This window comes from Eleginops maclovinus, chromosome 17 (assembly GCF_036324505.1).
Source record: "Eleginops maclovinus isolate JMC-PN-2008 ecotype Puerto Natales chromosome 17, JC_Emac_rtc_rv5, whole genome shotgun sequence".
NCBI lineage: Eukaryota > Metazoa > Chordata > Actinopteri > Perciformes > Eleginopidae > Eleginops > Eleginops maclovinus.
Window position 1 is genome coordinate 9,229,548 of NC_086365.1, and position 23,995 is coordinate 9,253,542.

General features: G+C 40.4%; 1 protein-coding gene across 1 annotated transcript in view; it reads left to right on the forward strand.

Moving 5' to 3' along the window:
* The first annotated feature begins 5,906 nt into the window (after positions 1-5,906).
* ptprz1b (protein tyrosine phosphatase receptor type Z1b) overlaps positions 5,907-23,995 on the forward strand; it is a 43,633-nt gene continuing 25,544 nt past the window's right edge. The window contains 2 exon segments of the mRNA XM_063905217.1: positions 5,907-6,144; positions 20,784-20,852. Coding sequence (XP_063761287.1) covers positions 6,087-6,144; positions 20,784-20,852 — 127 coding nt within the window. The 5' untranslated portion in view covers positions 5,907-6,086.

Genomic DNA, 23,995 nt, shown 5'->3' on the forward strand with positions numbered 1-23,995 from the left:
CTGTAACAAACAACGTGGATACTCAGGCTGTCCACGGGTAAGATTGCTTTCTCAGAGTCTAAACCACATGTCAACGTCACAAAACTGTCAACGTAAAGCGAAGCATTGTTCCTCAGTATTTAAGTCGTTGAAATGTATATTCAGTTAAGAGCAGAGGTGGAAGAAGTACTCCAATTTGTACTTAAGTAAAAGTAGAAAAGTATAAAGTGTAGGAATACTTGGTTACAAGTAAAAGACCTGCATTCGAAAAGTTACTCAAGGAGAATATAAAAGGTATTAGCATCAACATATACTTTAAGTAGCTACATTTAATTACTTTGAATGCTGCAGGGTAGCTTTTGAATGTTACTCAAGGTATAACTGTAGTCTTATTTAAGTGTTGATTATTTTTCACATTATTAATTCAAATCTGCAAAGTAACTAAAGGTACAAAATAAATGTAGTGTTGTAAAAGTACACGATTTACCTCTGAGTTGTAGTGAGTGTCATGATCCTTGTTTGTGTTTGTAGTTTCCTGTTTTATCTTGAAATGTTTTTCCTCTGTGTGTCTGGTCTGGTGTGACTTCCTGTCTTTGGTTTCCCTCCTGTCTCATTGTCTCATTGTGATCACCTGTTGCCCTCGTGTTTCTGCCTCCCATCCCCAGCTGTGTCTTGTGATTAATCCCTTTGTATTAGTCTTGCTTTCCCTTGTGTTCCTTGTTGGTGGGTCGTTTCATCCCCAGAGTTTGTTCCTGATGTCGAGTCGCCTCCATCTTTGTCCCTGTTGGTTTTTTGTCTGGATGCTTCCCGTGCTCCCTAGTGTATGGATGTACGTTTTTTTCTTGTTTTTTCATGGTCATCGGCTTGGGTTAATTAAAGCTCGCTTTTTGTTGAAACCTTTTGATTGTTTTTTTTACAGCACTTGGGTCCTATTTACCAACCCCCCCCTGACAAGTAGAAGTACAAAGTAGCAAAAAAAAGAAAGTACCTCAAAATTGTACTTAAGTACAGTACTTGAGTAAATCTACTAAGCTCTGCTGCGTTCTGCATGTTTTAGTCATTGAAATGTATCTTCATTTTAGATAAGTTATATCGGTTTTCACAGCTTGAGGTGAAAACAGCCCACTGACTAAAGCTCTGAGTAATTTAAAGTTATTATAAGGAGCATGGGTTTACTCCTGCTGTCATTGGGCAGTATTTGAAAAAGCAGATCCCTGTCCTTAGATCTGAGCTAGTGGCTATTTTTAATGAATGACTAACCTTCATGACACAAATATGCTGGATTGCTATGCCGTAATTATAGAGGGGAACCACATATGTGAAACAAATAAGTCAGAAATAAGGCTGGGCCAAATATTGAATTAGTATTTTCTTATTTAATTAAGAACTTCAGTCAAAATAATCCAAATCCAGTTATTCCATTGAATGAGGATCCATTTTCACAGTCATTTTTTACTGATCAATACTTAGATTATGGCCTCTTAAGAAAGTAAGGAACAAAATGGAACCACATTTAAAAACGTGTGTGTGTGTGTGTGTGTGTGTGTGTGTGTGTGTGTGTGTGTGTGTGTGTGTGATGTATGTTGTTGATTAACTCCCTCTCTCTTCTCCGTCCCTCAGCCACGGTGGCGGTGAATAGCCCCACTGGTTGCCATGGCTCCCAGCAGCAATCCATCTCGGTCTGTGTGCTTGTGCAGACTGAGTGGAATAAAGAAACAAGTATGGTGAGGAGCTCGCCCTCTGCTTGGGAAAGTAAGTGTTTGTCAGCCTGTGTATGTGTGTGTGTGTGTGTGTCCCTCTCACTGCTTCAGAGACAGAACTTCATTCACTATTCATATCACACACACCATTGACTGACCTGAAGTTTTTGTCCTCCACTGTCAATGAGTGCTCTTGTTTTCATCTGCTTCAGAAGGGAGATTTGAGTCCAAAGTTCATGTCTAAGAACATGTTAAAATTGTATCCCTACGCCAAAGAGTATAAATACAAACAATCAACAAAGGAGCAGTAGACATAAGATCTCAAGCAGCAAAAGCACAGCAGCTCTTTATAAAACATGTCCTGAAATGTTCTGTAACTGCTCTTGGGAACGAAAAGTTGTGTTTTCTATAAATTACAAGCGGTTTTAAAGTGACTGTAATTGGTTGGATTGCAATAGCAAGTTCACCATATTTTCTGTTGATGGACACATAAAGGCAGATGTTCACATGAATTGTGTTTTTGTTAGTGGTTGAAACACCTTCTGGTAAATATCTTACCTACTGTAGCTTTAGCATGAATTGCAACCATTGTTTGTACACATGGTCTGCACTAATCTAGTTCACACATTCATCCTTATAGACCTGTTATTGCAAATGCACACACCAATTTCACACACCGACAATCTTGATTTGGGCTTTCTAAATCTTACATTTAAAGGCACTTCTCTCCACTTGTGTATGGATGGATGCACACTAAAGTTCTCCTGAGTCAGGATATCATGCTCAATATGTCATGTTAATAATTAAATTATAATTCTCAGTGACCTTTGAGCGTGACATGGCAGTTCTTTGCAGATTCATTATCTGTGGCTGAGCATCCCTTCTCTCTTGGTCTTGATCTTTAGAGGTATTAGTGTGGGAGGTTAAACATATAATGTATAGTTTTCCACTATTAAACTATAGTATAGTTTTCCTTCTTTTAAAAGTAATTAAATAGACAGGCAGTATAGCCTTTGTCATTGATTTCCTGCTCACAGCAGCAGAGTGACAGCTACTGCTGCAGTATGGCAACACAATTTGGACAAACACAACTGCAGTACACCAGAATACTACAACTGGTTATAATGCAAAATGTGTCAGACACAGTTATGGCGTATTCAACTGTAAATCTATGCAGTACACAATCTTTTCTTTGACTTAAAAAAAAAACGTATCAAAAACACTGTAAAACACACACGTGGAGACCAACACTCCTGCTCTCTTTCAGTTCTACACTCACAAACGCACGTTGTTGCCATGCAGTAGAACAACACAGTCATTTTTAAATCAATACAACTATTTAAATCAATTTGTTGTGTCAAGTTATGGATTTATTTATAAGTAAGTAGCCGTGTAATTAGCAGGATAATGTGCAGCGAGCCGGTCATACTACCTCTGACATATTTGTCCTCGGGGGGGGGCATTTCCAGAGGCATGTAAAGCAGCACAGCGACATGATGTAAGAACAACAAAATAATACAAAAATGCACTAAAAAAGGCCAGTATGATTATAATGATACGAAACAATATTTAGCTATGTGACTCTCATAGGAGGCATCGACCCGTGTTGGCTTCTCTTTCTCACACACACACACACACACACACACACACGATACTGACCTCCGGTTGCCTCCGCTGGAAGTCAATATCACTGTCAACTTGGAAATGGTATTCACTGTCATGGCAACAAGGGCAAGGCACACACTCCCCACACGTGCGGTCAAACAAAAACACACGATGGAACGTGACGTTAAATATACAGGAGGATCCAACAAAACCTCATCTACTAACAAACAACAGGTAATTGTTCATTGTCCCCACAGGATGAACCTAACCTACATCCAGACTGCATGAAAACTTGCTATTTCACTCGTGTGAGCCGAACTGCCTTGCTCTGAGTGGCCTATATAGTATATCGTCTGGGTTTTTAGAATAGTTTTTTTGCTGAAGCTGGCAATATAACTCACTCTAGCTGGAGAATACGTGAACACAATGAATTCATTTGGCCAGTGTCAAGTATCAAAGCAGAAAGAACAAAAAACTCATGCTTTGCCTGTTCCAAGAATGTGTAAGATACTTCACTGAATGCAGACTCTCTATCTGAGTTTTGTTGGACATGATTAAGTCTATCTTAATGTCAATATATTTTAGCAGTATTTAGTTGTACATATTTTCCAGTATGTTGTTATAACAGTGAATTTAAAAAATGTATCTGCAGTAAGGTCAAAGTCTCGAAAAATGATCAAACCCTGTCTGTTAAAAGCAACATTATTTAACTGTTAGTTAAATCTAGGTGATAACACAAAGAAAAGGAAAATACCAAAAATAATAATTTTGAGGTAGCCAGCTTATCCAAAAAGCGACGAGACAACTCAATTCAATCAGGCCCATAACATTGTGCGACACAGGGCATTGTGCACGCTCCGAGGAATACACAGTTTTGAGGAGGCCTGACATACAGTAGGACTGGTACTAACACTGCTATAGCACTAGCTTTAGGCATACGACCGCAATTATATTGTCAGCGTGACACTTGCTTTCTCTAACTCAAATAGGAAACACTTGGTCTAGCGAGCAGAGACTATAGTTGCCATGCCACCTTTAGAGCAACCAGCATTACGTCAGGAATGATGGACTTAAAGCTCTGATGTACGGTCAGATACTTAATTGTGGATGACCTGCATGAACTTCAGATGAGTAGTTGACCTCGCTATAGTGTGTAAATGCACAGCAAGAGAGCGCAAACACATAATCCACAGCTGCCTGTGTGCCGTGAAAACCCAATCATCTTTCCCGCAGCAGCAGGATGTGAAAGGCTCAGGATATTTAGTAGGAGGCGACAGCACGCTGTGATCATTCACCACACAGTTTCTACGTGTGTGAATGTGTGTTTGGTTGAGATTATGTTACTTTAGCCTACCTTATTTTTTCTGTGATGTTGTATGAAAACGGCTGTATTTATAAGGCTGATTTAAAGATGTGTTTTTCTTTTCCCTAGTGGTCTTCTTTTTGCTCAACTATTTTTGTTCGTAACCATGCAGCCTGAAGTTACACTCAACATGTTGTGACTAACCCCATAACCCCCCCCCACACCACACACACACACACACACACACACACAAAGGCTTATATCCCGGAAGCATGGTGGCAGGGGGGATAATGTAACAAGCATCCGAAAAAATGTTGGTCCAACAAGTGAGACAAGGCTTCCGCCTGAATAAAAGAGGATTATCTCTCTTAATTTATGATAATTAATGCACACAGAGTAATGAGAGCAGCATGTTATTGTGTGACTGAAGCCTGTCTCACTCTCTCAAACTGTGTGTTATTGCACCATTGAAGCCTGTTGCTTCACACACACACACACACACACACACACACACACACACACTCAGTACTACGCCATTGTGTATCTCATGGGAATCTTGAAGTCCAACCAGTGCCAAATCTCTGCACCAATGCGTTTATACCCACACTGATTTCTCTTTGGGGCAGCCTTGTCCTGTTCGGATCCACATTCTTGTTTTGCTTCACCGTTTACACAGAATCTTGAAAAACTTAAAGCATTGTGAGGCACTCGAGTGAAACCTTCAGGGTCACCATGATAGACTTGTTGTCTGTGTGTGTATAACAGTTAACCGTATGATGTGTGATCTAGTCTATATGTTGTGTCCTTAATTCCTTATTGTCCACTCTGTCAGGTTACTATAATCAAATCGGGTATAATGTGCAAAAATCACAGCAAAATTGGCCAATCACTCCCTGTATGCTGTGTCATGAAGATAGTGCAACTCACTCAAGGACCACCTATGCTGTAACAGAAATATTGAATGCAAATATAGAGACATTATGTACTCTTTACAGTGAAACAGGAGATAATAAGGCCACGAAATTACCAAGCATGGATGCGCTGTAGCTACATCATGCGTTTTTTTGCAATTGCTTACATTATCCTGAAGTATGACACATTCATGTATTACTATAGAAATAGAATATCATGTATCCCCCTGCAGCCTTTAAACATCAGCTGCTTGCTGCACACACACACACACACACACACACCAAGCCTCTGTAGTCAAACCATAAGAATATAAGTAGAGTGACTCTCGGGGGGCGGTGCGCGCACAGCCCGTCTCTTTGCGATAAACGTGAGTGCGCGTCCGTTATCAACCAAACCAGCCAGCGAGCCAGCAATCCTCCAACCAAATCCAGCCGAGCCGAGCCGAGCCGATCCGAGCGGAGCATTTGGCTGCGTTGCCCCGTACTGACAGAGGCAGTGGAGGGGGAGATGAGCGGGTAGAGCCACCGTCCTCCGTCCCTTACTGAGCCACATTCTGCCTCTTCGCGCTAAAATCTCCCGCAGACACGATGGTCTCCATCAGGACCGAGGTTTTCTCCTTCCAGCTGATACTTCTCTGCATGATAGGTAAGAGAGAAGAAGAACATCATTTCATTTAGGGCTGACATGTGATGACGTTTTGGACGCTGTCAAAGACTCAGTTTTATTCCTGTTTCACAATCAGCGCCAAGGATCAATTCGATATGGATGGCATTTTTTAAGATCATGCGTACCCATTCCTTTGGATCCTGTCGTTTAGTATTCCTGTCTCAGATTTGGTTTCAGTAAATCATCCGCAACACTGGCAGAGATTTGTCTTGTCATGCTATAAACATGTTAAGACATTTTTTTTCTAAACATGTTTAAGTATGAAATGTTGTGCAGATGAACTTATTAAGTGTTCAGTCCAAATGTTGTCTTCAGCTGCACGTTGCTGCACGTTTCCTTCAGAAAACTGACCTGGATTTAAACAAATGTACCTGTGTCAGCCTGCTTTATGAGACCATATTTAGGTGAAATAATCCTTTTTTATTCAATTTAAATTAAAAGTGTGTCTTTTTCACATTTGGATGTTTGGAAGTCCATTTTAGCATCAGTACAGCTTAATGCCAACATTCACCTCCTTTTATTTTTCGATTTTTTTTCATGTATAGAAAGCAAACCATGGTCTGTTAAAACCAGATCCCCAAAATGATTTAGAGCAACTGTGCAAGAACAGATCCACTGAGAGCAGACTTGGTGCTGATTTCAGTAACAGGTGCGGATGTAAGATTGAGAAGAAAAAGAAGCATATTCTCTGTCTGTGTATTAATCACACAGTCAAGTTATCAAATTGTTTTACACTCTGTGACAAGATAAATAATCACTTAAAAAAAATAGGTCCGTAGCCAATAAGTTATTTACCGTGTTGAGCATCATTGTAGAGTGAGTGAGACAAAGAGTTTTGGATAAAGCGTTGGACACATGAGTTTTTGTAAATATGAAAAACTTTGAAAGTGGGATGTACTGTTGAAGCTTATGACCAAATCTGCTGGGAGGATTTTTTGACTTTCTGCACACCTATCAATAAACTGCAGCAGAGAAACAAGCTATGTTTGAGGTGGTTTCTGCATTACAAACCCTGAAGTAGATTTATCCAACTTTAAAATGTCCACTCCAGTATATACCTGTAGCTTGGTCATACATCTTTAAGTAAGACATTTCTATGAGTGATGTTCATCCCAAAGTTGTGTTTATGTTAATATCATTTCATATCAGCTGATATATTGTAATTGTATTTTATAAACTCTTCAATATTTCTACTGAAAAATGTTTGTTCAAGCTCAATGGCAAAGCCTTTTTTACTTAAAATAAATGAAATACACAAATCTTTAGTAATGCATTGGGTGACCTTTGAGATACCCAAAACATAGATTCCTTTAACAAGGTTAATGTTTTCATACCATCATTTTCCAAATGTTTGCCTGTTCCAAACTCAAACTGCATGTTCCCGTTTGATGAGATTTTGTGTGATCAGATTATCTCAGATGAGCCCATAAGATGTTCTTTATTTTATATAACTTGGTGCAGGAATAGAGCAATGGTACAGCTGGCTGGGTTCATCCCTGGTCAGTTTTTTTTAAAGGCTTCTTCTTTCCTGTCATCTAAATGCTCTTCTGAGAAATGCTTTATACTCTGAAGTTGCAGCAGTGAAGCTTATTGATTCCATTTGCTTTGACTACAAGTTTACACATTTCCTTTCCTTTAAATATTTTATGTTTAACATGCTGTTTGGATACATGGAAACATCTTTTCCTTTTGGGGAAAGAAAATGAAGCATCCTCCAGCCATCTGTCCCACAATATGTCTGGACACCATTCAAAATCACACAACATGTTTTCTTGCTCAGCCTTTTGCTCACACACTTCCATACAAGGGATGTTGTGGTGGCTCTCAGTTTAGCCATGTTTGTCCAAGCAGTTCTGCCAGTGTCCACTCTCTTGTCCTTGAGTCCTTCACTGTGCCATATGCTTTTCAACAGCATGGCTGCCACTATACAGTATCATCCATCTGACTTCTCAGTGGTTACACACCTTCTGCATGTGGTTCCATATGTGCAGGTCAGCAGGAGAGGGATCTGAACATTAGTCCTGTTTTGATCCAACATTTGATATTGAATATTTGTTTGTGCAATCGTTGGAAAAGCCAATATCTATAGGCTCTTTGTATTCTGTGATCCTTTCAGTTGAGATTAAAAACTAATCTTATTGTGCTCAGCATGATGGGTGTGCTTGTCTTATTCAGTATCTGACCCCTTTTTACCCATAACCACTTGCATTTTGCATTTATGTATTGGAATTGTTGGCAAAGGCACATTGAGTTTTGGTGGATGGTATTGGTTCGATAAAATGACACAGCAGCAGCAGCAGCAGCAGCCTGCAAGCTATTGATCCTTCAATAGCTCAACAGGATCTATACTGGACTTTGGCACAACTCTTGGTATGTGTACTTTACTTTTACACTTTCAGAATCAATTTGGGCATATGCCATAATCAAACAGACACAGCACCTAAACGTCATCCACTGATAAAACTCCCACCATCAAATACAGCAAGTATTGCCATGTATTTAGACAACATAGCACCATGTCTTGGTTAAAGTGTGATGTTCATGTGAGTGCAGTGATCATATGTTTTCCTTGTGAGATACCATCTGGCAACCCAGTGCACTCAAAGCATTTCAACCAGAGGGGTTTTGCATCCGGTGGCATAATAGGATGCCTGAGAGCAATTTCAGACAGCATACTGGCACACACTTTCTGGCACACATACCACGCTGAATGTGTAAATCCATAAATAATATGTAGAGCTCAGTGATGACAGAGAGTGAGAAAGAAAGTCAATTACAGTATGATACTGCATGTTTCAGAAGAGTTGCAGTTAAAGATGTGACCTCTAAACTAATAAGCTAACTTCCTTACTGACTAACTAACTTACTGCTGAACATACGACGAGGCAAACCAGCGCTGACCCTAAACCGCACCTGAAATGTAGGTGTTTTAATGAATTTGGGTCCAGTTTTATAGACAATTTTTGCATTAAAGACAATTATTTTGGTGACAAAATATCCTCAAATCCCTAAAATATGACACTTATGTTTCGTTAGATGGAGACATTGGTTCCAACAGAGCCACATTGGTTCAATCACCAGGTCTCTATCCTGAAGTGTAGTATGGTATTATTATTTATATTATATGTGCTCTCCAATCCTCTTTCTCTAACTATATGTAGCAGGAGAGTTACAGTAGTGTGTCTGCCTCCTTCTAGCCTTGGCTCCATGCTTAAAATGAGATTATGTGTGCGTTAATTTACAAACATGCACACACGGAAAAAACACACAGCCTGAGTCTGGCTTTGCAAACCAGCCAAATAAAAATCTCCACTCAGGGAAATAAATCTCGTTAGCAAGATTTTCCAAAGCCTTCTTAACTGTCTGGTTGATAGTGGAAAAAAATATAATCAGATGTTGTGTTCTTTTATTGGAGGATATCTTTAAGAGATAGTGATGTTGTAGAGAAAAGTTTAAATATTACATGTATGTCATTTCCTAAAACAGATGGTTAAATCCTTAGAATGGAGCAAAACTGTCCTATATGTACCGCTTTGAGGACCATAAGAAATCTAATTTTGGGAGATTAGGGAAGCATGAGTGTGTTTTGAGTGTACTACTAGATGTGTGTTGCACTTTCAGTCACCAAAGTGTTGGCATTGCTAAAAACCACAGCTGTTACGTTGAATAATTGATCGCCTGCTTTCTCTGTGATATTTTGTCTTCCTGCCCTCTCTTTACTGGTTGTTCAGCCTCCCCATCTGAAACATTTTATTCATAAGTGCCCTTATTCTTTAATCCACTAAGCTGCAGTCTGCTCTTACGATGGCATCGTGCAGTCACAGTTATTTTAAATCTGGCCTGTGCGATGAGGACAGCAGAATCTCTTTGATGCTGGAGAGCTCAGTGAAACACTTAAGTCACTCAAAAGTTGTTTAACTAGTCACTGTGGTTGCTCTAATTGGAATTGATGGTTAGAAGTGCAAAGTCTCAATGGTGGTAGTTGAATATAGTCGAAATCTCTATGGTTTTAAACAAGGCAATATGCAACCGAGCAGACACAAAGGTTATACTGGTCCAATATTACATTAAGGAGTTTATCACCTTAACTGCAGGGTCATCACTTTTTAAACAACATGGGCTGTTAGCTATTGAATTAGGTTTAAAAATTCCTGTTTCAGTTTGACCCATAAAAATGTCCCTTTCCCTTCTAACTAATCTCACCTTATCACTTTAGCCTGATTTTGAACTTAAAGGAATGCTTGACTGTTTATCTAGCTTTTCAATATGAAATTATGTACATCACCTTAGCCATGGCTGCACGATTAATGTGCACATGCTCAATAATCGCATTGCAGAACGTGCACTCTATCGCTTCTCACGGATACACAGGAAGTAAGTATTCAACACAAATGACAGTTCACTAATGACTCTCAGTAAAGTGGTGTTGAATGAATGTAAAACAGGAGCACTGGGCAGGTCAGCCCTTTCACTATTCCGTGACTTCTTCTTCACCAAGTTTTCGTTGGTTTTCGTCCGATACATTGACGTCCAGCCAATTGTCTCTGTATCAGAATCAGAATCAGAAGTACTTTATTTATCCCAAACTGGGAATTCTTTGCATTGCAGCAGCAAAATACAAAGAGAAGCAAAACAAATACAAATAATTAGAACTGAAAAATAAAGTAAAAATGAAAATGAAATATACAAATGTACAAAAAGGCAATAATAATATAGTGTAAATGTACAATGTTAAGTGTGAAGGAGTGCATGTTAAGTCCAGTTTACAGAGAGGCTACGGTGCAGTGAGTTGTCTGCCAGCCAGAGGGGAATTATTGTACAGAGTTATTGCAATGTTCTCCTGTATCTGTCCTTGTGACAGCAGAGCTGGAGCAGTCTGTTGGAGAAGGAGCTCCGCTGTCTGTCCAGCTGCAGGCGCCAGGTGGAGTGGGTGGGTGGGGTTATCCGTGATGGACAACAGTTTGTTCAGGGTCCTCCACTCCACTATGTTGTTAACAAGCTCATTTTCAAATGTCCCTTTTCTGGAGGGCATTAGTGATGCAGCTGTTGGTACATCCAAAAGTTGACGGGATGCTGGCCACTCACTGGCATGAATGTCAGATGTGTCTTACAAAAGCTGACTCCTTTGTGTTGGAAACAGAACTTTCCAAAGTCTGTTCAAGCAACTAGTCAGGAGTGTGCTGGCTCCCTAGGGATTTAGTTTATCCTGGAATAATGACTCCCTTGGTAATGGTCATCTTGACCTCCGAGTACCTCCCCTCCAAGAAGTTAGTCAGAATGCTGTGCTTATATTAGAAGTGTGGAATGACTATGTGTCTTTAGATTCAACACTTAAGAATTGCAGAATTAGCGAGGAATCATCAGCATGAGGTAGAAAAGGAGGATGACAGGATCACAACGGACAAAAGGTGAAAGGGAGCGGAAGAGTGAAACTAAGTCTCTGAAACCACAAAAATGCCAACGCTGTCTCTGTGGTCTCTCCACTTGAAGAGGTCTGTCTGAAGTTACAGCTGCTGACAATGGCCGTCGTTGTCTGTCGGTAACAACATACAAAAGACACTGTTGTTTTTAAAGGTTGGCACTGAGGACCGAGGCTACCGGATAGGGAAAGCACCTCGCTACTCCACGGCTGGCTAGATGATGGCTGCATGCAATTGATACAGCTTACTCCAGCTTTTAGTAAAATCAGGAGATACTTGTTTAAAGTTGGAGAAGCAATAATCCGACTTTTGACCCTTATAGAAATGAGTTAAACATGCAGTGCTTATAAAACTTTTTCATTCACATTCCTGTTTCCTGCTATGGAGGGTGACTGATGATGTCCTTTCCACAGTGCTTTACAACTTGTGGGTTTCCTTGCACATAGCATTGTTCTTTCTGTCACGGTGCTACTCTGGTTTACCCATGTGACTGTTGTCTTGCTAATCAAGCAAATACTCTACGTGGAAGTCCTTTGTTGAACAGCTACAGACCAGTATCAGAGGTCAGAGAGATCATGGCAGCACCGAAGCTCACATATTCACGTCTGGCTTATGCAAGATGTTCTGATGGTGCAAACTGAACTTAGTATCCATGATGCGTAGGCGGAACTATTGAGAGGCTAAAATGATCAATGAAAATGTTTGTCCTCTATTCTTAATCATCAGTAGTTTGATTAAGAAAAGATGTACAGATTTTAAACAACTTTTTCTGCCTCAAATACATAAACTGTATAATCAGTAGACTAAAATGTATCTTTATTTTTCTGTAATTCAAATTTGTGACTAAATCCGAATCAACAAGGTTTCAACATTTCAAGTCAGACCGAAAACAGGAGCATCCTTTGAAGTTAAAAGCGAGTCTCAAATCAAAGTATTTTTTCCTTTGTAGACAAATTTGTATGTATGTGAGAAAAACCAAATGAATGAAAGTCAGAGAAGGAGATGCAGAAAAAATGACATTTTGTCGCAATGCTTTCATCTGTTGAGCTGCAGTAAGGTTTGTTATTTTAGGCGCCGATGAAGCTAAGTGGGGACTATAACCAATTGGTTTGATGGAAGTTACTGCAGGCTGTCTATTGCTCTGTGAAGCGTGGAATTCAGACAAGTCGAGTGGAAGTAAATGGGATCCCAGCACAGAAACAACTTTCTTCTCCCAGTGAGAAAGTTCATCAGGGGGCTGCCACTGTGACCAATCTCTGGGTTAAGTTGATTACCCCCACCAGCCGACCCCCCTCCGTCACAAACACACATTCAATCCTTCCGGATGCATACACACATATTTATAAATATACATACTTTCACAGACTCACAGCGCTCCATGCCATTAATCAATATGTTTGCAAGTCAATGGGCTCTGGCATCTGATTTAAGTCTTTGTGTCATTATCCGTGTGTGTGTGCACTAAAAGAATTTGGGGCGCGACCCCCGTACGGAAAAATAGAGAGGAGAGGTGATGGTTTTGTATCCATGGTGATGGAGAGAGTCGGAGCAGGAAGCCGACAGGAAGTCAGGGTGTTCCACACGCCATCGGTGGGCTCTTTCGTTGTCATGACGCTGTGAACTGTTGTCATGGAAACTCCCCTGGTTCAGGCTGAATGCTGATGGGAAATTGACAATGAAAGTGTATCATCCACAGCCTCAACACTTTATTTAAAAGTTATATCCCCCAAACTGTCAGCTGATGGATTATTCTGTACAACACATTAACAGCATTTCTGCTCTCACTCGATACACTCAAAGATTTTAATATTAAACAATAATACTACAGACAACCCGACTGCAAATCAATTCTTCAAGCTCTTTATGCCAGATGTCCTTTTTTTATCACAGCAGTGCACTGAAGGCGCTGAGTCCCTGGTAAAGAGTAGTCAATGCTTTCAGATACCAGGACAAATTGAAAGACTCAACATGTAATGTAGTCTGCATCCCGGCTCGACTGAAATGCATCAGGATCACCAGAAGAAATTGTGTAGCAATTCACTTTTGGGAGGCAATGTTTGGATCCACCTTTAATCAGTGTGGACTTACTGAATTTCACATGCAGCACACTGGGGTTCCACATTCACACCAACGCTGTATGAACCAAATGAGGCACTTTTTTTGTGGTATAATAATTGAGAGCAAACAAGGGATCAGAAATCGGAATGGCTAAATGCATAATGCACCAACCCAGCAGAGTACATCTGTAGCTGCCTCTGAAAAATGTTTATTACCCCGAAATATAATAAACCTTTTGTCCTTGTCATGTGGATTTCATGCATAATGTGAACTGCGATCACTTTTCACTTTGGTTAAAGCTGAGCAGAGTTTTAAGTAACAGGACAGTTTGGTTTTATTAGACTTTAGTGGAGCCAAAGAGGCTGTGGCGAGTTTGGTGATACCCCATCTGGCTGGATATATAGTGGGGTGTTACATGACACTGTACGTGTGTGTGTGTGTGTGTGTGTGTGTGTGTTTAACCCCCCAGCTGTTCAACTGTATTACCACCTCCAACACAGGGCCCCAAATTCCCACGATCACCATACACACTCTCAAAAAAGTGACTCCCACCAGAACAACTGGAAGCAGCAAGATGCACACGCACACACACACACACACACACACACACACACACACACACACACACACACACACACACACACACACACACACACACACACACACACACACAGATCCAAGTGACAGGCTTGTCTGATAAGGTTTTATATTGCAGCTTCAATACCGTCCTGTGGAACAATGCACGGTTTGTTTAGTACTCGGCAACAATATCTTCCATTTAATAAGGAGCCTAATCTCGTTCTGACCTCTAGTGCTGGACTTCACGGTGAGACACTGAGCCATTTAGCCGCATCAAAAAGAGGAAGGAGACATGTCTCCCATGCTGCATTAATAGGGTGCGTATGGTCCATAAAGGCTCCAAAATGCTTTGGAAGGATATTGGGACTACATTAAATGGGTTGTTCACGCCTTAGGTCAACCATTAAATGGACATTTATGGTAACTAATGGAAATGTGCACTGTCTTATCCACATTTAAGTTAAAGTGTTCACTACAAAGACAACAAGTTATATATCTTCTCCTTGAATCCATTCTTGGCAAAGGTCCAATGCAGTTTTTCGACATCATCTGCAACAAATCACAGGCAGGCTGACGGAGAGAGATAACATAACCAGCTGACACTCAACACAGCTGAGTGCTATATAAGTTATAGTCTGGTCCCCTATGTGTGTGTATGTGTGACACTGAGGTCAACAGGTGTCACGTTTTATGTGACACGGATGCAGTGTGCTCAGCGGACGTCAGTCATGGCACCAATCGTCTCGGAGTCCTTTCACTTGGAAAAAAACATTTCACAGCCGTGAGTTTCATTTGTAGTTGTAAGTAGGAATGCTGCTCATTATGTGTTGACAGAGCACTTCATTTATATATTTTATGTATGCTGTGTGCTGCTTAAAAAGGATGAGTAGTATTTTTCATGGTCACCAGAACATGAATCCCATTGTCTCCGGTTATCCCCTTTTTCCTTGATGAGGTTGACATTCGGCATAGCATCAATGTAAAGTTTAGATTGTTCTACAAAGCTAATGATAATCCCACCATTCTCCACCATATGTTGGCACTAGATCATCAAAAGATGGTAAACATGGTAGCCACATCTGTCTCAACATAAGTATGGCAGCAATTTTGGACATTTGGACAATGGATTACACAAAAAGTTACTTATTAATTTTTCTGCCAGAAGATTAATTAATAAGTCGACTAAACAAAGCATTTAGTTCAAGCATCGCCCTGCCTAAGTAGCGCCTGACACATTTTGCACATGCAGACACATTCACTTTTGGTACGAGTCAAGGACATGGAAAACAAGTCATCAAGGTGAAAAGTTAATGCTGTGTTATGTTGCATGAATGTAATAATGCTGGCTCTTTCTATAACAAAATCTATTGATTTGTACTCCCGTTCATCCATTGCCTTGGTAGTGAATCAGCTTTGAACACAGCTTGTTTAAAACTGATTGTAGAGAGTATAAAATGTGGCCATTTCTGTGGTAAACTAAAAATTAAACTCTTCGATGGGTAAACTCACTGAACCACTCTTTCCCTCTTGTGGCTTGAACACACAGGCTTTTCGTCCCTGGAGGAACGCTGGACTCCCTTTAATAGGACACCAGTAATCACATCTCATGTTCAAAATCAGTTTGTGTTGGTGTAAAAGCAGCTGATAAACTCATCCCTCATCTCTAAGATTGAGGCTAAAGCATCCCCAGGAGTCTTGTAATCCAATATGGTGCTGTTCATTAGTGTTCAGCCGGGAAAGTTTCCCTTATCCCCAAACACTAATAACACTGAATCCTCCCTGCAGTCCGAATCCCAAGACACTGCTGTCCAGGGCTGCTGCTGCATGTGGTTCAAGAATGAAATCCTTAGAATGATTTGATGTTACAAGAGTAAAGAAATACATAGGTGATTTGAAATAGGAGCACTTAAAGGTCTCCTATTATGGTCTTTTATGGCATATATACTATTGGTCTCAGATATATAAAAAAAAACATGTCTCTGACGTGTTTTGCTCAAAATACCAAACAGATCATTGATTTAAGCTTGTCTGCTATCCCTCTGTTTCAGCCCCGTTTTCAAAGTGCTGTTTCTGTGACTGTCGCTTTAAATTGGCACTGAGCTGAAGCTGGCCACGCCCCTTTGGAGCGTCATGATCTCTCTGTCTGAAGAGAGAAGTTTCTAACGGAGAAACTCAGCTAAACGCTGCCGTGATTAAACCCCATATTATGTTCCAAACCACATCAAGCATTTTGCATAATACGGGAGCTTTGAAATGTTGTATCCTGCCATTTAAAGTATTTTCTTACTTAATGAAGACCTTCCAAAATGAACATAAAAAAGAAAAATCATTGAGAAAAAACAAATATTGGGTGACTGGGAGGGTGGCGGCAGTCTTTCAACCAGAAGGTCTTGGGTTCGATCCCAGCCCGTGCAGTCAACATTTCAATGTTTCCCTGGGCAGGATATACCTTGAGTTGCTCCCAATGGCCAACGGTGTGTGAGTGTGTATGAATGCTATCTTCCCAGAACAAGTGGCACGTACTGCTCTGCATGAATGAGGTGTGAATGGGTGAATGACTTGTACTATGTGAAGTGCTTTGATGGGTCGAAAAGACCTGATAAAACGCTATGTAAGTACAGTCCATTTACCATATTTCGAAGTATACACTATCTTTTCTTACACATGCACGTTATTATCAATTTAGGCCATTGTAATTTGTATCACATAATTCGATGTGGGATATGTTTAGTAAGTTTGTTTATATTAGGGGTAACGAATTACGGCTCTGATCCAACGGAGTGAACAATTAGGCTGATAAGGTCCGCAATTAGTGCTGGAATGGGGGAGTCCACCACGCATAATACAACATACTCTAAATACAAAGAGATAATTAATGAATGCTGACAATAACTAGTGTAAAACTCAGGGTTTTATTGAACTGCAGTGTGAGGAATTAAAACTTATGACAGAGTGCTTTACAGTGATTGGGATTTACCATCCTACTGATTGACAGGTGAGAGCTTATTATGTGTGCATTGCCTGACATAGTACATGTGTATGAGCCCAGCGTGATTGAAGCTTGTGTTCAGAGTATCAGGTGTCTGGCTGACACACATCCTCACTTGGCTTCGTTTCTCTGACTCATGCTGACAGCTGCTCACTCATGCCAACACATTGGACGTAGCACAGATTGGGCTGAAGTGTAGTTACAGTTTAATAAACGGTCCCTCAGTCTCCTCTTCATTTGATTCCTGCATTGGAGACAGGTGTATGACGGTGTGCGGATGAAGCTGTTCATTGTTGGAAAACTGCATGTCTGTTGACCTTTCTCCGTATGAATAAAACATCCATATAAATGTGCTGTTGGCACTGCAGTCACCTGAACCTTTAGCTCTGAAGCCTCCTGGGAAATCCCATGGAGCAGATCTAGTGCAGCTGGGTGGAATAATACAGAGATTCAGCTGTGAGCTGCATGCATGGCCTGTGCTCCTAAAGCTGAGCACCAGTGTCTCTGCTCCTGTGTGTCTTTATCTGTCTCTCTGCTCCTGTCTCTGCTCCTGTGTGTCTTTATCTGTCTCTCTGCTCCTGTGGGTCTTTATCTGTCTCTCTGCTCCTGTCTCTGCTCCTGTGTGTCTTTATCTGTCTCTCTGCTCCTGTGGGTCTTTATCTGTCTCTCTGCTCCTGTGGGTCTTTATCTGTCTCTCTGCTCCTGTCTCTGCTCCTGTGTGTCTTTATCTGTCTCTTTGCTCCTGTCTCTGCTCCTGTGTGTCTTTATCTGTCTCTCTGCTCCTGTCTCTGCTCCTGTCTCTGCTCATGTGTGTCTTTATCTGTCTCTCTGCTCCTGTCTCTGCTCCTGTGTGTCTTTATCTGTCTGTCTGCTCCTGTCTCTGCTCCTGTGTGTCTTTATCTGTCTGTCTGCTCCTGTCTCTGCTCCTGTGTGTATTTATCTGTCTCTCTGCTCCTGTCTCTGCTCCTGTGTGTCTTTATCTGTCTCTCTGCTCCTGTCTCTGCTCCTGTGTGTCTTTATCTGTCTGTCTGCTCCTGTCTCTGCTCCTGTGTGTATTTATCTGTCTCTCTGCTCCTGTCTCTGCTCCTGTGTGTCTTAATCTGTCTCTCTGCCCCTTTCTCTGCTCTTGTCTCCCCGTTCCTGTCTCTCTGCTCTTGTCTCTCTGCTCCTGTCTCTCTGCTCCTGTCTCCCTGCTCTTCAGCTGGTAAACCTGACCTAAAATGTTGAAAACAACCATTTGTTGAATGAATTACATTTAGAAATCTTCATGAAAGGTTTAAACTTCTCACAAATGTAAGATTTGTGCAGGATTTTAAGACTTATGACTCATTTGGAAAATTAAGTTTTAATAACGTAATAACTATGAATGCTTATATAGTTATTAAGACGTGTATAAACATGTTTACATATATATATATATATATATATATATATATATATATATATATATATACAACTCTGGAAAAACTAAGGAGACCACTCCAAATTTTTCTTAAATCTTTATCTCTACATTTATGTCAGCCAATTGTCAGTAGTTTATTGAATACAATAATAAACAAATGTTTTTTCAACTCAAAGACCTACCTATAATAAAACAAGAGAAAAAGATAATGCTGAAGTGGTCTCTTCATTTTAGCCAGGCTGTATATATATATGTATACGTTACACTTTAAATAAGACACACATTGTATGTTGGAAAGTCTTAATTTGGAGTAATACAGTATGCTTACTATTATATATATCAATTAGGAGTTTATTGAGGGAAAACTCTGGCCTTCCTACAGGATAGAGCATTCATAAGTGCTTTATAATGAATAATATAGAACTAATATGCTACCCATATGCATGCTATGTGCAGAGAAAGAACATACAGTATTAATTTTAGCCTCTCTTTGGGAAAAATGGGAGCTAAAGTGAGTTAAACAAGTGTGAAGCTCAACATTAAATCCCCCCGTGGCTGCATCTGTGCCGGGGTTAGTTGAATATTCATTGATGCAGAAGATTTCACAGAAGGGTTTTGTTTTCAGAGTGGATGCACTGCATTTCATTTCTACATGAGTCCAGCAGTACATATTCTGATAAAACTGTATGAAAGGGTTTATCTGGGAGCTGTCGATGGTAAACAAAGGGATTACCCTGAGTTCTTCTTTCACTCTTGGATTGATCTAATGTGGTGGATATGGTGGTCATGACCTAAATGTGACTCTTAACAAGGTTTTCATTTTATGGGAGATTAGGTGTGAGGTAAAGTGTACAGTTGTTACTTGAGTTTGTGCTGAGTTTTCATATTGTGTATTTACATGGAAGCCCTCCTCTGTGTAGAAGGTCAGATTATATATGTTGTGCCCTGTGTCAGTACACTTTTGACCCCGCTGAGGATCACATGAAATATGCCATCTGGTTGTGCTTTAAGTGCTTTACATTATCACTGTTAATACCCGTCACATGCACGGCCTTCGTTTCCCGCTGCAAAGAATGTGTCACAATAATGGGAATTAAATCTTGGCAGGGTCAGTGTGTTAATGTCAAACCACTTCATAACCCTAACCCAAGTAACTCATATTAGGGGTTTTTCCACAGATACAAAATATTCTATTATCAGTTAATGCTTTGTACCATAACAAACAGAACAGACTTATTACTGTCCGCGAGTAGAATGAGGCTTAGGAAGAGATAGCTGTGTGTGTGTGTGTGTGTGTGTGTGTGTGTGTGTGTGTGTGTGTGTGTGTGTGTGTGTGTGTGTGTGTGTGTGTGTGTGTGTGTGTGTGTGTGTGTGTGTGTGTGTGTGTGTGTGATGAAGTTTATACATTATGTCATGGAGCAATAGAAGAGTAACAAGCTGTGAGTGGATGTGCAGGTAGTCGAGAATCAGGAGGACAGCACTCGCACACTGAGCTGTGACTACCGACATCATTGTGTCCTCGACTGTCCCTGAGCGATAATAACCACTGTGGAGTATACAGTTGTGTGTTTGTGTGTGTGTGTGTGTGTGTGTGTGTGTGTGTGTGTGTGTGTGTGTGTGTGTGTGTGTGTGTGTGTGTGTGTGTGTGTGTGTGTGTGTGTGTGTGTGTGTGTGTGTGTGTGTGTGTGTGTATCTAATAGCAGGACCAAAGGTTAGTGTTCGGTTTCTGCTGCCTCTCAGAAGCCTGTGTGCTGCACACAAATCATTTTGCACCTTTTCGTCTGTGCTCTGTGCCGTGGCTGTGGAGGGAATGCAGTCAGTGTGCAGCAGCAGCTGAAAGAGGTCATGATGTCGTCTTTGTCTGGTTTTACTCTATGTAAAAAAATAAAATGTAGTTCAGGGGTGAAATCTTTAAAATAGAATATATTTCTATTTTAAAGATTTTGAATAATTTAAACTCAGTTCTTGCCAATTCTGTTTTTAAATAATAATGATTGAATTCATATTCTTGTTTTGACCGTACTATTAAGTTGAGTTCATGGCTGCAGTGACTTCTCTCTGATTGAACACAGGCATGCTGGGTAGTTATGAAACCTATCGGTCGGTGTATTTGTGTGTGTTTTTTGGAAATTCAAAATGACTGATAACCTTGTGCTTCTCTGTCCTGTAGTGGCAGCAGCTGAGCCGCTGGTCCGAGGCCTGAGGAAACTCCCTGAAGATATCGACTGGTCGTACTCAGGTGTGTGAGCAAATGTTCTTTTGTAATGGTGAAAGATATTACAGAAACATATGCAGAAAGAGAGATTTTTGAGTGAAGGTACGCATTTGTAAAAGATGGCACCACGCCCTTGTAGTGTATAAAACTCAATACTAATTATTCAAATGATACTATAAGTTTAGTATAGGTGGTATTAGCATCCTGATATCTAAGTCACTTAAGGGTACTTAACAGTTTAGCTCAGCCAATCGGATCCAATTATTGTTTTTCCTCATAGTCCCCATACTCAAAAAATATTCTACTTTCAATTCCCGACCCGTGGTCCTTTCCGGATCCCACCCCTTCTCTCTCTCTCACTTTCCTGTCACTCTCCACTGTCCTATCCGATTAAAGGCAACCCCCCCCCCCCAAAAAAAAAAAATAATAATAATACCGGTAGATAACAAAATATTATAAAGGGGCTGCCGTTTACCCCAAAAATAATCTTAAAAACAAAAGTGAATCACTGACTGCAGTTTTTAAAGATTGACTTGCCCTCTGCTTACCTTTGGAAATGAACAGACACATCCTAAAGCTGAACGTCAGTGTGAATATTACATGGATTGTCTGTTAACATGTCCTGTGAGACAGGCTTGATCTGCCTCCCTCCATATGGTAGGATGACACCAGCTAAGTCAGCATGAAGCCCCCGCTGCGCTAAGCTGTGCTCCACCAGAAACAAAGAGTGGACACAGACAGTCCGTAAAGGGCCCAGAGGGACAGATTAGCTTATAATGGAGGAATGATCAGACACAAGGTCATCAGTGGGCTAAATGCGGAGCTACTAAACGTATTAACCTGCACCCCAAAGGGAGTGCTGGTGATAATTGACATGTGTTATGAAGCTAATAACTCTGTCTGATGCAGGCAAAAGAGCAAAACCACTCTAAAAGGACATTTTTGAAACAGATAATTGACCAAATAGCTTGAACATCCTCTAATATGACTGAAAATGGGATTTATTGATGTTACATCTCATGCATATTACAGATTTTTCAGTGTAATTATTGTTTAGCAGGGTAGTTTTTCTGTAGCCCTAGAGTTTGAAAAAAGGAAACACTTGATTTGAGTTGCAGATCCACTGATATCAGGGTGAACATCAAGTCTGTGCACTTTTATGATTCATGCCTTTACCTCAACATCAACTCTAAAATGTATTACATGTCAGGTTAATGTGCAATGAGACGATAAAGCTTTAATGGTATAAGAATAGTCATCATGCATATTTTACTAATAGCCAACATAAATACTTTATATGTATCTCCGAAAAACATCTCACATGTCATAATGAGATGGATACAAAACAAGTTCAAATAGATGATGTCGTTTAAAGAGAATCTAACAGCCCTGAGATTATGTTTATGTTACGCTGATATTTGTCAGAGCAGCATGAATATCAATAGATGTTTTTTCCTCTTGCAGATTGTTTTCTTTCCCTCTGTCAAATCTTTACAATCAATTCCAGGGCACATGTTCGACAGAGTACTGAAATGGACATGAATGATGAAAAGCCTGTCTGCAATAGAAATGAAGGGGAGACACCCTTTCATTATTTTACCGTTTGTAATCTTTATTTATTTCTTATTTTCTTTCTCAGTGCATTTCATTTGGATTCACTGTAACCCTGCCATTTGTGTGTGTGTGTGTGCACAATCTTGTTTTTCTGGACTGCTTTGTTCCTTGCCTTGTGCTGTGCACTGGGTCGTGAGTAAAAGCATTAACATGTGAAAGAAACACACTTCATTGTGAGGCACTGTGCACAGCTTTTTACTTGGGTCAGAAGTGGAGGGGGGGGGGGGGGGGAGGCAAAGTAAAAAAAAGAGAGTATGAGAGGGAGAGATTGAGAGGAAGAAAAGAGATGAATTCTGAGGACAGGAAGAGAGAAGCAAACGAGGAAAGCTTCAGCCCCATCTCAATCACAATACACCTTTTCAAGGCGCTACAAAGAAACAGATCATCTTTGTTTGGTCGTTATTTATATCAAAAAGTTTCAAAAACATAACATACAGAGGTTTTTTGCTCAATGAATTTGCCAGTTCATTTTGCTCCAAAACAATAAATTATTTGTGTTGGCATCCACTCCACTAAAATGTTTCTAAAATGAGCGATTATTAGCATTATCATAAAGAAAAAAGACTATAGTCAATGTGCGGTAACAATGTGAACTGGCATGATATAAGAAATAAAGCCACTCTGAACCAGTCAATGCAGCGCTGGTGCTCTTGGGTAATAGATAGTGCTAAAGAGGTAGAGTTTAAATGACATATTCTCTGTATTACACAATCAAAAACCTCAACTAATACCCAACACAATTCGCTGAAAGACACCAAAGCCCTCTGTGGAGCTGCAGAGTTTGGTGAAAATCTTCTGTGCCATAACAAGTGATCCCTTTAACATTATCCAGTGATTTAACCTAAAACAGCGCCTGAACACTGGCAACCCTTTCGCTCTGCCACCTCTTCATTAGTGGAAGTATATCTGTGTGTGCATGTGTGTGTATTCAGGGTCTATGTGTGTAATGTGAAAACAACACCAGAGAGAAAAGTGCAATTTCCTCTCTGGATTAATAAAGTTCTTGATCACAATCTTACTTTTCTCTCCTCATATATATTTTAATACAATACATTTAGCAATTAGGCCTCTGCCAGCCTGGTTCCTTCATTTATTTGATTCAAATCTTGGTAGCTGCAAACCTTTTTTGATAGTATTAACATTAAACCTGCAGGTACACAGGTTTGTCAATCTCTCCTCCTCCTCCTCCTCCTCCTCCTCCTCCATACTTGCCATTCCTCTCTGCTTTGTCTCCAAGGGGTCCCAGGGATCCTTCTGCCTGGCAGACCCCCACAGGGCCCATCTGTTATATATATGTGTGTGTGTGTGTGTGTGTGTGTGTGTGTGTGTGTGTGTGTGTGTGTGTGTGTGTGTGTGTGTGTGTGTGTGTGTGTGTGTGTGTGTGTGTGTGTGTTTCCCCTTCTTGGCAAATGCAATGTGATGCAATGCATATTTCAAAGCATACTGTCAGAAAAATCAAAACTACAATCACAACATAAATGTAGGCAAATTATGGTAACAGCACAGCCTCTTCTCCTCTCCTTTCCTCTCCTTTCCTCTCCTCTCCTCTCCTC